The sequence below is a fragment of the Peromyscus maniculatus genome, chromosome 3 (genome assembly GCF_049852395.1).
Source record: "Peromyscus maniculatus bairdii isolate BWxNUB_F1_BW_parent chromosome 3, HU_Pman_BW_mat_3.1, whole genome shotgun sequence".
In the NCBI taxonomy this organism is placed as follows: domain Eukaryota; kingdom Metazoa; phylum Chordata; class Mammalia; order Rodentia; family Cricetidae; genus Peromyscus; species Peromyscus maniculatus.
In genome coordinates, this window is record NC_134854.1 from 76,513,895 (window position 1) to 76,528,970 (window position 15,076).

At 46.7% G+C, this 15,076-nt stretch overlaps 1 protein-coding gene across 5 annotated transcripts in view; it reads left to right on the forward strand.

Moving 5' to 3' along the window:
• The window catches only part of Creb5 (cAMP responsive element binding protein 5), a 402,021-nt gene that overhangs the window by 267,978 nt on the left and 118,967 nt on the right, over positions 1 to 15,076 (forward strand). The window contains exon 1 of one of the 5 annotated variants that reach the window (XM_006982223.4): positions 6,201 to 6,364. The exons of the other annotated variants lie outside the window; for them this stretch is intronic. Within the exon in view, the coding sequence (XP_006982285.1) occupies positions 6,318 to 6,364 (47 nt within the window). The 5' untranslated portion in view covers positions 6,201 to 6,317. Of the gene's footprint in view, positions 1 to 6,200; positions 6,365 to 15,076 lie in introns of those variants that run through there. 5 annotated transcript variants of the gene reach the window in all.

Genomic DNA, 15,076 nt, shown 5'->3' on the forward strand with positions numbered 1-15,076 from the left:
CTCAGTTCAAGGTGGTTAGTGATCGTATTGTAGATGCAGCTGATAACACAAAACAAAGCAATATTACTGCTTCTACAATTTTTAGACATAATAGAGAAGACCATAATTATGCTCCACATGAGCAATATAGTGAGAAGAAAATGAATGGGAGCGTAATGATTGTGGAGTTGCCAAAAGGGAGACACTAATAGAAAATAACGTGCCTTCGGAAATGTCCAGACTGTGGCAGGTATGGCTCCCTCTCTTCAGCAGAGCACCGTGACTGTGCTGAGCATTACCAGTATTCATGAGTATTTGGACAGCTGTCGCTTTCAGCACGGGCCTGGACTCGTGGGAGACAGCAGGAACCGGCAGCTTCATATCCTGCCTATGCCTCTCAGTCTGTCTGTCTGTCCCTGGAGTAAGTGTCTTCTTGACTTTTATAACCTGCTCATGTGCTTCTGCCTCGCTAACTCAGTCCCTGCACTGGATCTGAGTGGAAAGTGGACATCTGGTAGACCATCTCCCTTCACGGAGATACCCAACCGAGCCACAAAGGCTTCCTTTCCCTGCTTGATTACACGCCTGGGATTAATTGCTCTGAGCCAGTTCTGGTCCACTACTGGCCCATGCCCTGACTCCTCTTGGCAAGAAGACATGGATGCAGTGTAGGCTAACAACTTCACTGGGATCTGATCCTCTAAAATCTCTCAACAAAAGCATGGTTATCTCATCTGTTTCATCCATCTTGTGGCATCCTTACGGTTCCTTTGCCCCTTCTACAGCCCCTCCCCTGGGTTACAGAGACACAGCCACTCGTTTTGGCATGAGTGGGTCCTAGTGTCAGTCTATTTTTCCTTGGGGTACCTCCGAAGCTATATGAAGAGCACCAGAAGGGGCTCCTCTGGGTCTTCTCGCCTTAATTTTCAATTCACTGGAGATGTCACATGGGAAATGGGGAGACATGGTCTTGTTTCAGCTGCTCCTTGTAAAACCCCACTGTTCATCTTCCACATCTACCTGTGGATTCAGGAAAGGGGTCAGGGGAACCTGAAGGCCTCTGAGGAGAAAGTACAGAGCAGGGAGGAGGAAGGCCAGCCTGCAGCCTCCCTGGAGTTTTTTTTTTTTTTTTTTTTTTTTTTTTTTTTTTTTTTGCCATCCCAGGCCTGCTAGGCCCTAAGGAATTTAAAACCAAAACAAACAAACAAAATGAAAAATAATGACAGTAAGGGAGGAAAGGGGAGCAGAATCTTCTAGGGAAGAGAAGGCCCAGGGAGCACTGGGCAGCCTGTTCAGTGACTGGCTGGGATTCAGTCAAAATTCTTGGGGACTTACTCCTCATGAGCCAGATACCTGTTAAGGCCTCGGTTGCAAGAAGAAAGACCTGTAAGAAAGTAGAAGCAAACGGCTTTTGAGAAGGACATGGGAAGGTGCTCTCTGGACCTGACCTGTTTCTAAATCAGGATACCAAAAATGGTCCTCGTGTCCAGTAAGACAAGCATGGTCCAGATAATCCCTGAACTGACAAGTGTATTCACGTGTCTACTGAACAAATATGCAGTGGTGGCCACTGTTGTGTGATCTTTTGTTTGTGTTCTGACAAATAAAGCTTGCCTGGACATCAGAGGGTGGATCTAGCCACTAGTTAGCCATAGAGACCAGGCTGTGGTTGCACATATCTTTCATCCCGGCACTTGGGAGGAGGAAACAAGAAGATCAGGGGTTCAAGGCCTCCCTGGGCTACATGAAAATGAGCCAGTCTAAAAGAGAAACAGAGACTGGCAGCAGTGGTACACAGCTTTAATCCCAGCACTAGGGAAGTGGAGACAGGATATAAGGCAGGTGGAGACAGGATCTTAGCTCCCCATTCGGTGTGAGGATTCGCAGAGATAAGAAGTCTCTAGTGGCTGCTGTTCTGCTTCCCTGATCTTTCAGCTTTCACCCTCTCGATATCTGACTCTGGGTTTTTATTGATAAGACTAATTAGGATCATGCTTCAGGCCACTTGCCTTTCAGACTGTATGACAGCTTCGAGTGATACGGTGGTATCTATATTTGAAGAGTGAAGTAAAAATTGAGGGAAACATGTAATCAAATTCAGTGGTGATATTTTAGGACTATCAAAGGTCTCACATAACCTCCTAGCACCTACCTACCCATAAAGTTTCCTGTCATTAGATGGTCATGACCTTTCATTCAGAATTGCCTCTTCAGAACATTGCACACGGCATTTGACATAAGAATGGCCAGTGAGTTGCCTGAGGCTACTTGGTGCCAGGCTGTAGGAGCTGCACTAGGTACCAGATAAGAGTAACCAAGGACAAATCACTCAAGGCCTGACTTTCTCCTGGGTGAGCCTAGGGTTGGTATTAGCAGGCCCAGTGATCTAAGCCTGCTAGTCCTGTTTGCACATGGTTTAGGAGACATGCCGCAGACACCCCTCAACCTCTGTCCACTGTGAAAACACGGGACACCCAAGTTGAAAGGAATGCTGAGTGACACCATGTGGGTGTGCAGTGGTCTGTGACCGGAAGGTTCGCTGGAAGCAATTTGCAAAGGGGTCCTTGGAAAACCACCTGGATGGTTATTGTAAATTAAAAAAGGAAGAGATGCCACATTTGGGGGAATAATTTTTAATACTAGGTTTATGGCTGATTACATGTGATAGTCATTACAGCTTATTTAACTCTGAAATTATCTGGCCTCTCAAATTCCCCAGGGGCGGGAGGAATCATGGGTTAAATTTTAAAAACAATGTCTGGGAGAAGATGGCATGCTTTTCCTTGAGGGGAATAGATGAAGCTTAAAAGAAAAAAAAAAGAACAAAACAAAAAAATGCCAGCTCTCTCTAGGAAGGGTCCTTATTTCTTACATTGCTGTCTGTGTCTTCCATAATGTAATGGAGCTCAGAAATTCACCAGTACAGAAAGCTTCCTCTCCTTGGCTGTTGGGCCTTTCAGCTCCTGCAAGTCCTGTTGTGCCTTTTAGAGCAGGGTGTTTTGGAAAGAATCCAAAGGGGCTCAAATCTCAGAGGTTTCCTCTTCTTTGGAGCCGAACGTGTCATCAGGAGCTGGAAGTCTGAGTGAGTTACATGGAACAGCTGCATGGTACCCGCCACCCTCTCCTCAAGGATGACGGTTCTGCAGAGGAGGGTGTTGGAAGGAATCCTGACTGAGCTGGCTAGTCTGAGGGCCTAGCCTGCTGGCTGGCCAGGGCTTCTTCAGTGAAGGTTCCCACCAGGATGACTGTCCTGTGCCAGTCCCCACCTAAAAGCATGCTTTCCTTAGAAGAAGTCTGAACATGGAGGAACTGGAGTGGGGGCAGGGGGGCATCATGGGTGAGAAAGGAGGTCTGGAGGGGAATTTCCTGTGGGGATTAGCATAGTCTCTCCCATTAGCTTCGCATGGGAGGGAAGTTGGGGTTTCTTTTCCAGTGGGAGATGCCTAGCAGCCATTCCTCGGTTTAGAAGCAGCAGAAGGGAAGACACACTTCAACCAGAAAGTGTACATAAGATTAAACATTCAGACCTCTTTGAGCTCTGCAATTGGTCTCAACTCAGTCCAGCACGCAGACGAAGCAGTATTCGCTTATTTGTTTTTCCTGAAGAAGCTGTATTGGGACTTTTGGGCTCTGGGACAGTGGGACCCTGATGCCTCGTTCCTGATCAGGTATAGTAGGCATTTCTGGGTCCTTGGAGTATGGATGAGTTCTGGAAATACTGAATTCCCTGGATATGTGACTCTGGGATCTCAGGTTCACTTGCCTACTCTGGACTCCTCCGGCCAGCCTCATCCTAGAAAGAACAGTGATACCTGAGGCCCTCAGCAGAGGTCTTGGTCAGGCTTGGGCCAAAGCTGTCATCTCTGCAGCTTTCCAGGGAAAGCCAGGGAGGTTCTCTGGGTGAAATCTTTATGCCTACTTCACTCAAACACAGCAGAGGCCCCTCACTCAACAGCTTAATCCAGTCCCTATGATGTGGAATGAAATATCCCTAGGCATAGCATATTGAGTATATAGGAAAATATCAGTTTGGAAGACCCCGCCCCATAGCTATTTCGATATGCCCAAAATAATAACACCAAAACATTAAGTATGGAAACCAAGACAAGGAAGAATATTGGGGGGGGGGGTAGGAGGGGGTAAAATGGAAAAAAAATGTAAGTCTCTTCTAAAAAGGTGAAAGTCATTTATACAAAATTTTGCCAAGCTGACTTGGAATTATAGATTGTAGGAGATGTTGAAAATTTTGTTTTATTTATTCCCTGCAGTAGAAGAAAAATCAATGGCTGCTTGGTCAGTGAGACCCAAGTGAGTTATACAGGCCACTGACACGGTGGACCAAACTCTAACAACCGCATTTGCCGCTGTCAGGGCACGGGCTTTCAGTGGCGCCAGCTGTAATTATGGCTGGTCACCTCTAATTCAGAGCTGCCTGCCTTGATAAAGGTGTCACCGAGAGCCACGGTGGCCTCAGCATCAATTGAGGATGTCATGACAGAGGGCAGCTTGCCAGTGAAGGCTCCTTCAGTCCCCCGCCCCCCCCCCCCCCGGGTCATGAAAGTGTGGGGCAAATCTTGCTATTTTGCTCTTCATCCTGAGTGGGGTGATCGTCCCTGAAGCTGAGTTAAATTCCAACGGATCCAGATGAACAGGTCTGGACCATCAACAGCAGGTACCTTTGGTAAGCTAAGCGATTTCCTGGAACCAAAGTTTCCTCTCTGCTTTGTGGCGTGTGAAGAGACGTGTTTTAATCACGTTCCCGATTTACTGGCACACAGTGACGGGGGCACTAGACTGGAGTTAAAGCTGTGATCATGTTTTGGGGGTGAAATGCAACCTCATGCCTTTCTTCTGCTTTTGTGGTTAAAAAAAAAAAAAAACAACTCCTAGTGAGCTTCCCATTTTCAAAAACATTACTCTTTTTTCTTTTTGAGGAGGCACAGAGTTGTGATGGGAAATAGAAAAGATGGACTAAGAAGGGCTGTGCTAACAAAGGCGCCTAGAGCCGGGACTTTTCTGGGTACCCTGTGTGGCGAGTTGACGTAGGGGCAAAATTCAGCAATTAAAAGGGTTTTGCTATCATTTGTGAAGATAACGTTGGGTTTCTCCACCACTCCCAGGCTGTTTTCTTCCCTCTGTAATTAGAGAGAGAGAGAGAGAGAGAGAGAGAGAGAGAGAGAGAGAGAGAGAGAGAGAGAGAGAGAGAGTTTGCTCTCCCTATATACTCTTAAAACACGCAGCCCCACCAGACGCTCATCCCATCCCTGCAGCAAGGTAATGAATAGGATGCTTGTCTTTTGTTGTGAAGGGGCCACATCATTTTCCTATCCTCTCTTTGGCTAGGTCCCATAGAGCAGAGAGCTAACCTCAGAAAGACAAGGTTTCCACTTGGCTGCAGAGGTCCTTTTCTCTTAGCACGTTAAAGAACCAGAGCGGCCCATGGAGGGAGAAATGACTTCGATTTCACAGTCCTTGAGGGCTCCAGACACAGGCGCGTGTTTGGACCAGAAGTGGTTTTGCCCTTGCTGACAGGGAGGTCAGATATGAGAACTCAAGGGTGAGGGAGAGGAGTAGGGGGATGGCATTCTGCAGCAGAAAATACCATGCAGCTCCAGGAAAAAAAAAAAAAAAACAAAAAAACAAAAAAAAAAAAAAAACAAAAAAACAAAAAAAAAAAAACCCAAAACCTGTGCACAGACAGTGGAAAGAAACCCTGTCACCTGGTTCTGAGCTGAAGCCCTTTGCTTGGTAACCAGAGTTGGCTTTTGATTCTTGGTCCTTCAACCTGTCCCCTCTCTGGTATTGGTGTTCTTAATTCTTCATTGTTATTACCCTAGCTCCAAACTCAGGGCGCTTTCCAAACCCAGCTTGCCTTATTTATTATTTATTTATTTATTTCTAGCAGAACAACGCTGCCGCCCCTGGCTGCAGACCCCCGGGGGTCCCTCTCTGAGCTCCTATAGCAGCTGTGGGCCATCCCGGACAGCACTGTTTCCTACTCTGTTTACCGGTTTCTAAGGGCGATTGCACCACGAAGGCCCTGAGCCTGGAACCCGGCCTGGGGCTGTTTTGGTTACATTGAAGTTTTTGCTTCAGTTCTGCCAGATTTAAATGGTGACTTCACCAGCACTGAGCTAAAAAGGAGAAGGGGGAGGAGGGCGAGCCCAGGAGAAAGAGAGCGAGCAGAGGAGCCAGAGGGAGAGAGCCAGAGCAGGGCGCTAAAGAAGGGCCAGCGCATTACATCATCGCTTGGCCTGGAATCAAATGGGAAGGATATGACTCACTCAAGCTAGTTAAGCTTTGGCTCAAATTCTACACACACTCATTCCACAGCTCTCATGTTCTGCACCTCAGGAGGGAATTCAGCCTCAGTGATGTCCATGAGGTTGGTTTGTAATTTTATTTTCTGTTTCTTGATTTTAGAGACTTTGGGGGCCCCTACTTCTTTCTGTGTGGAGTCTTCCTCCTTCCTCTCCCCTTTCTCGCCTTTCTGCCCTCTTTGTTTCCCGTCTTCCCCCTTTCCCCAGCCCCTCGGCTCCTCTTCTCGCCTTGAAGAGGCATTTCTTTTCACTTTGATCAGAGTTTTTTTTTTTTTTCTTCCTAGTACAGAGACCTGAATGAGTTTAGAGGCCGGGCTAGAGGGGGGAAAATCAGTCAACCCCACCGAAGCCGCAGGAGCAAAAAAAGCCACAAATAAAAAAGCAAATCGAGAGAGAGCAAACTCCGGAGAAGTTTCTTCGCTGCTGTGTTGCTCCTAATCGGAGGAGACAGGGAGAGAGTTAAAACGCAGGGACCAATCGCTGGAATGGTGATGTAATGCAAGAACCACAGGGTAGTTAAGTAACGTGAGAGGGGGTCAGTGTTGCAAGGCATTTACCTGCTCTCAGGGGGTTTTCAGTTTATTATCGATTGCAGTGACTTTAACTGGCTTCAGACTGCAACCTCTAATTATTCACAGACACCCCTTTTTTATCTTTTATTATTAAAAGTAAAACTATAGTATGGTATTTTAAAAACACGGTATTATTACAGCTGTATATTATTTTCCTCCACTAGAACTCATTCTCTCTCTCTCTCTCTCTCTCTCTCTCTCTCTCTCTCTCTCTCTCTCTCTCTCTCTCTCTCTCTCTCTCTCGACCCCAAAACGGTTCTTTTCATAAACGGTCTCAGTGATGGGGTGGTGGTGGGTGGGGTTGGGAGGGATTTCTGAGTATAGCCGGTGAATTGTGAATGATTGGGACAGGAGTCTGTGTGGTGCTGAGGAGAGAGTTCGTGGCTGTGGTGCTCTGTTGGTTGAGGATTTACGGATACACTTTAAAGTAGTATCTGATGACGCTCAAAAGTAGCAGCAGTCTCCCACTGTCATTTTGCTCCAGTTAGCAGTGAGTGTGCATTTTCTTCAGAATTTTAACTTCTGTTAAAATTGTTCCACGTGGCGCCGGACGTGATCTAGGGCTGTCTTGACGACAGTCGTCTTCTTAATTTCATATCCTGGGAGTTGTGGGAGTGGTGATTAAAAAAAAAACCTTAATTGATTTGTTTTAGAAACAAGTTAATAGTAGAGTAATGGATTGACACTAATACATGGTTAGGAGGAATGATTCAGTTTCTGATGCTCTCAGAGACCGGGAAACAGAGACTTCTGTGTCAAAAATCAGCGCTACCTTTTTGTATGATATGTGGATTTGGTATTGTATGTGCAATAAAAGCTCCTAAAAGGAGAGAGCAAGCCCAGCTCACCCCGTGGGGCCTCTGCCCTTCTCCTGGCTTATTTAACCTGGTTTATCAGGCAGATCAATGTGAACAGAGGCAAGGGGTCCATCCCTGCAAGGTGTTTGCATATTTTGTGTGAAATTAATCATGACATGCTATCGGTCTTTCCACTCCCTCCTTTCTGACCAGAGGTGAAAGGGGAACGGAGGCTGGAGAAGTGCTTTCTGGAGAAAGGGGGGAGGGGTCAGAATCTATCCCTGAGCTTGCCTTGCTGGGTACAGCAAGCCTGTATTTTAAATGTGAGTGATGGAGCTAAGCCCCTCCTCCTGCGCACGTGAAGCCTATCTGTCACCATCACTGAAGTCCCTTCTCTCAGTTTCCCAGCCACAGAGCAGGTGCAATTGCTTTATGTGTATCATACATATGTGTGATACTCATATATACAATAATGACGTATGCCGAAAGGCATGGGCATAGCTTTTCAGAGAAAGACACATTTTACATTCAGCTGGCATTAGAGTTCCTGAAGAAATGAATGGGGAAGCGTAAAGAGGGGCTGCCTCTGCCTGCTTGGAAACTTGCTTTATTTTCAGCCTCACTTTTTTGGAATGAAGATTCATTCCTTATGTGACGCCATCCATAGTTTTCTAGCACTACGCACGAAGAGCCTTCTTTGTGACGTGATTAACTAGGCTTGTCTGTCAACCAGTGGCAAGGGAGAAGCTCCTGGTCCCACGACTGTTTCAGCTAGGCTTCACACACACACCCCCATATACATAAACTGGGGTGAAGAGCGAGCGTGGGACCACCCTTGCTTGCATGGGGAAGAATGGTATTTACAAGAAGCAGACTCTTCCAAAGTCTGCATCTCCGCTGGATGCATGGCATCATTTTCATCCAAGTTCAAGTTCACACAAGTTCAAGAGATACCCTGTGTTGGATCTTGTTGTTTGTTTCGGTGCTAAGGATATATGTATGCTTGACAAATGCTCCATGGCTGAGCACTTGAGTGAGTGCCAAGTTTTGAAATGAAATTTAAAGCTAAACTTTTAAAGGTCGTGAAAAAGTCCTAAATGCTTGTATTTGTCCCATAGTTTTCCTGAACAAGACTTCTATTTTCCAGGCAAATTCCAAGTAGCAGGCTTTTCACACTCCCTCCCACCCCACCTCTCTCTCTCTCTGGTGTCCTGGTGGCCAATGATAAAGCCTGTGCTAGGAGTGTGTGAAGTCAGCATCGTATTGGGACTAACCATACATGCCCACCTGTGAGGGAACTCACCCAGAGTGAAGGTTCTTAGTCTGTAGTCATTAGGCATAGCTCGGTGGGTATCAGCGGTGTGTTGAGACCCTTCGGGAACAGAGAAGGTACACTTGCTTTTTTCTTTTTTCTTTCTCTCTCTCTTTCTTCCTTCCTTCCTTCCTTCCTTCCTTCCTTCCTTCCTTCCTTCCTTCCTTCCTTCCTTCCTTCCTTCCTCTCTCTCTCTCTCTCTCTCTCTCTCTCTCTCTTTTTCTTTCTTTCTTTCTTTCTTTCTTTCTTTCTTTCTTTCTTTCTTTCTTTCTTTCTTTCTTTCTTTCTTTCTTTCTTTCTTTCTCTTTTTTGAGAGCCAGAGTTCTTGACCTTACTGTGAGCTATATACCAGTGATCAGAAATGCCTTATTTTGTGACCCACAGAATCCTAGACAGGGGTCCCTAACCCACTACACTCTCTGTGACACTAGATATCACTTTTGTCATTATTGGATGACTGTTTTGGGTTTTTTGGGAGGCAGGGGTGTTTTTTAACTTTGCTTGGGTAATTGTTGATTCACATGAGTTAAAGAATTCACATGAGAGACACCATTATACCTTTACCTTATTTCTCCTAATAGCAACATCTTGGAAAATGATGGTATAGAGTCCAGTCCAGTCCAGGCAAGGTCTACAAGCGATCTTCCCAGACTGGCTTGCACTGGTCGGCATAAATGATTTTCCATGTAAAAGCAGAGGGTCAGGTGTTCTAGTCCAGGGCTCACATGCCAGCCCTGAAAAACACCGACCACCACCATGACAAGTCACTCGGTGGGAAAGAGGTCCCAGGGCGGTGCCTGTCTGTGAACACTGTCAGGTGGCCACTGAAGGGAGGCCGCCGGTGTCGTACTTGTTCACCATTCCTTTGGAGCTTGGCCTCAGTGGACACTGGATTCCACAGGGGACCCTGGGCCATGTTTTTATGCCAGAAGGGAAGGAGAAGACAGGGCTGTGGGAACACCAGAAAAGAGATACAGGACAGATCAATGCCAAGTCTACAGCCAAACACTGTCGCTCACTCTCACCTATGACAAGAAGGAAGGGGATGGAATTGGGGAGGTGTCACATCCTGGTTCTGTGGAATCTCTTGCAGGGTGTGGCCTTTGGGGTTCTAGAAGCCTGGGCTCAGATCACCGTTCTACCTGTGTGACCTGTGTGACTTTGGAAAGCCACTGAACCTCTGTACCATCTGACCTCTCTCCTCTGTAAAATGCACAGAACCAGACCCCTGTGGGCCTGTGGAGAGGGTCCCCAGCTGTTAGTGAATTCACAACAACATGCCAGCAACTGCCATGGGGGAGACACCTCCTGAGGGCACTGGTCACTGCTGTGGCTGCTATTCCCAGACTCTAGGCTGAATCTTCTTCCCAGGAGTTCTTCTTTCCCCGGGGCTTTCTCTTAGGACATCTTCCTTCTTTTTGTTCCAGGAACCAAGCATCTAAACTGAGGGGCATTCTCCCAGTTCCCCCATATATGGGGAGTTTTCTTCTCAGTTCATGGTGAAGTTGAGACTGCAAACTTACAAATGCACAAACCCATCACACAGAGCAGGTACCAGGTACCAGCAGCAGAACAGTAAAAGCAGTGCTGGTGAAAAATGAGGCAAGGACTAGCCCCATAAAACTTGCTAGCTTTTCCTGGCCTGGGTGAAAGGGGTGTGGCAGGCCATGCAGTTTGGGGAAGGGACCCAGGTATCTTAGGCATGCACAATGGGGGCTTTGAGAATAAAAAAACTGATGTGAGCCAGTGTCGGAGTATGCCTTTAATCTTAGCACTTGGGAGGCAGAGGCAGGCGGATCTCTATGAGTTTGAGGCTAGCCTGGTCTACAGAGCAAGTTCCAGGACAGCTAGGCCTACATGGAGAAACCTTGTCTAAAAAAAAAATAAATAAAAATAAAATAAAATTAAATTAAATTAAAAAAAAAGTGAGCTAGATTCAATTCCCAGTGAGACTAAAAGTTCATGTGTGCAATCACACCAGTGAGTGATGTGCACTTGCAGCTGTTTGACGCTGCCTTTACCTGAGTGATGAAAACGTTGCTGAATTTCACTGGGGGGTGCTGCAGGTCCTGCTTAGTGATAGGAATTGCAAGCTTAGCATGCATGAGGCACTGGATTTGATCCCCAACACTGCCATCAATCAATCACTCAGTCAATATTAATAGACTTTACATATAGGTCAGGTCAGGGTTAAGGGGCAGAAATTAGTGTTGAGAATGAGTCTTGTCATGTGCCTGGAAGTAAACAGGGTGAGCAGAATCTGGGCCTGTACTTACAGCTGCAGCTGCTGGAGACGAAAGTGGGGTTTTCTTCTGCTCATTTCTTGTTGGTTCTCAGGGTCCTTAGAACTCACAAGGGGTTGCAGAAAACTGCTTATTTAGCTCCCTGGCTGGGAGGCACAGAACAGGGGAATACCCACTAGGAAGGAGGAATTGGGTAGCATTGGAAATCCAAATCCTGGCCCGGATTTCAGTTTGTGATTGTTTTCTCAACACACACCATTATCCTTGTTGAAGTGTCCGCTGCTTTGGGCGCTTCCAGTGGGCTGTGTTCCACGGGTGTTGGTAACATCGGAAGCCGTTCCTTGAATTATCCTCTTAAACACTGAGATTGACTTGGCTTAGAGTCTACCACGCAGTGCACAGACACGTCGTAACAAGGCCATACATCTTTCCTTCCTGAACTGGCAGGAGAGCTTATTAATGATCGATGCGGCAATGCAGCACCCAGGAAGAAGCAATCAATAGTTTGCCGTCATCCCAGAAACAGGATGATAGATACTAACCATGACCCATCTGGATACTTTGCTGTCTCTCCATGCGATGCCTCAAATTCCTTATCATTCTTTACTTTTCCATCTGAATTCCTGAACGGACTGAATGATTCCTCCCTCCTACAATAGCACAGTCTACAAAAACTACCAAGCGATCTGTCCGTTGTGCATCCACTGGAAAGGGAGAGTGGTCCCAAGAGGCTGTACTGCGATGCCCTGCATGCACACGTGAATCACTAGGAGCCTCAAATCTCTAAAGAATTGAAATCGTGTTGGGCTGTACCCATGGGCTGAGATGGCCAGCTGGCCCTTTAGTTGCCCGTGGGGCCTATTTGCCCACTCGACTGTGCCCTGTGCCTGCATCCCACAGGGCCTGCATCCCTGTTAGAGGAAGGAGCAGGGGACAAGCTTATTTCCAAAGGTGGGACCTCATTGCTCATTAATATAATATGGTCCAGTGTAATTGTGCCTCAGGAGTGCTGTTAGAGTCAAGGGAAATCTGGGTTCAAATCTAGCTCTGCCATTTGCTAGCACTATAATGTTTCACAATCCACTGATACTTTGCTAGGTTCAGTTGCTTCACCTGTAAGATGGACTCTCTAAAACTAGGAAGATGGTTCCATGGGGAGAACATGAGGACCTGAGCTTGAATCCCCCAGAACCCATATAGAGCCAGATACAGTAGCATAAGCTGTCTGTAATTCTAGTGCTTCTGTGACAAGATGAGAAGTGGAGACAGGGGAATGCCTGAAAGCTCTAGGGCAGGCAGCCTCAATAAGGTGGAAGATGAGACCTGACGCCAGATGTTGTCTGCCCACCATATGTGCACCATGCTTGTACTCACATGTATATGCACACATACATACACTTGCACCCCACCCCCAACAACGACAGGAACAATCATAAATAATAATGCAGAGAGAAATAGTGTCACTCAGTGTTCCATTTCAGGAGGGTAAATTTAGTCATAGAAGATGACTGAGACCATGAGCAGGAAGGGAAGTGAAGAGAAAGACCGTCTTGCTAGCTGTAGACTAGGTGATCATTTCTTTATAGGTCAGAAGATGAGGTTTAAGATTGTACTTTACAGTAGTTTGCTTTAGTTCCAATAAAAAAAAAAAAGAAAAGCCAAGACTTTCATATCCTCCCCCTTCATAGTCAAGTAGAGGTCTTTCCTTTTTTTTTTTTTTATACAGCACGAAGTCTTTTGTTGCATTTACCTCTTCTTGGCCTTCTTATTTATAATAATGCTTCAGTCAGCTCAACAACACCTTGTAAGAAAGAGCTGATCCCGTTTAATTCCTCTGGAATTAATCATAATAGCAGCAATTAAGATAAGCTCATTTAGTATAAATGTAGACGTAAATTGCTCCCGCTCTACGTTGTTTCCCCTCTAGGGTAGCTCTCACCAGCATCCACCCTCACACAGGCCGAGGCCTCCTCCCGACACGTGACTTTTCTGACTCCTGATTTTGCTCATACATCACTACTTTCTGCCATTTCCTCCTTCTGAGGGCAAAGGGGAAGCTCGGGGTGGGGGTTAGGGGGGGTAGGGAAGGTCCCAAGCCGCGACGTTTGATTTAAAATTTCCCCTCACCATCTGGACCCCCCTTAGCAAGAGAAAAATAATCCTATAATTCTAATGCACTCATAGAAGTCTTTCTGTCCAACCAACTTGCTTCACAGAATCAGAAATTGAAATCACTCCACATTGTGAAGAGAGAGGGTGGGGAGATGGCTCAGTGGTTAAGGGCACTTACTCCTCCCAGAGGACCAGAGTTCTCTTCCCAGCACCCAACCTGGGCAGCTCACAGTTACCATGTTGATTTCAGCTCTAGGGGCCCTGACACTCTCTTCTGGCCCTTGAGGGAACCTGCACACACACTTGGCAGACACACACGTAGACATTAACAAAAACAATGAATCAAAATAAATAAATCTTTTAGAAATGTGAAGAGAACGGTCTGAGGTGAGAAGGTGATTTTGTAGCAGGCCTGGACCAGGGTGTAAGGCAGGACAGTACACACTTCCATCCCACCAGGCTGTCTGTCTCGCTGCTGCTGTCTGTTTGCTAATGCTTCTCAGTCTTTTTTTTTTTTTTTTTTTTTTTTTTTTTTTTTAATCTTCTGAGAATGGAGGGATGGAGAAGAAACAAAGATTTAGATGCACAGGGCCTCAGTGATAAGCTATTCTTCCAGAAGCTGAGGGCCATTCAGGTCCCTGGTTATTTAAGACTCCACCACCATCCAAGTGTGAAATTGAGCCTTGGAGAGGCAGACAAAATAACCTCCTTTTATGCGCCCCACCATAGGATCAATGGGGGTCTAGTTAGTGGGTGGATCGTGGTGTCCTTCAGTGCAGAAGTCCCAGGCCATACATGGGATGGGATAAGCTGACAGTCTTCCTACTTCTCTCCTCTCCTGGCCGCCCTGTGTGAGCCTGACCCGCATGGAGTAGATGTCCAATGAGTTCTGAGTGGGCAGCGTCCCCAGCACTACCACCCACCCACCTGCAGGATGTGACCTCGGACCTTCCAGTCACACACTTCCTCCCTCTGCCTCACCATGTAGGGCACAGCTTAGACCACACTCCCCAAACAATCAAGCTTTGCACTGCAATCCCATCGAGATTGATTCCTGCATTTCATGACCGCAGAGGACAGGTTACTTCATTACCACTTCTGAAAAGACCGACAATAACAGCAACAGAAGCAGACCGGAGGAGGGTAAACCTCGGTGGTTTTAATGACTTCTCATCCTTTGCCATAGAGGCAGCTTCTAATTTGTTAGGTTCAGGCTGCCTGCAATGTCTGACAGTGCCTTTGTCGTGATGCTTTATGGTAAGATGTGGCATAGCCAGTTAACCCAATTCACCTTCCCATAGCTATTACCCAGCAGCCTGGGACTCAGCTCCCCACGAATCCCCATGGCTCCTTGGTGTGAGGTGAGCTGCTCTGCCCCTTGACCTCAGAAGGGTGTTTCCAACTAATTAATGATGGTTAAGTGCTTGGAAAATGCACATGGCAAGTCATGCTTGCTTGCAAATCCTAGTCAGTCCCTTCCTTTTCCTAACTAGCAATGTGTCTCCCCCTCCTGCCGCCACAACCCTGCCTCTTTCCCCCAAACTCTGGGTGACGCCTCCTATGTTGGACTAGGCCCGTGTACCACAGGGTCGCATGCTCACATGGAAAGGATCGTGCCACCAGTTGGTAGTGGCATGGGTAGAACTGTCATCAAGAAAAATGTGCTTTTTGTGTGGCAAAGTGGTTTTGAACCTTCAAAGAAGAAAACATTATATGCAGCAGCAGCAGCGAGAAACTTGTT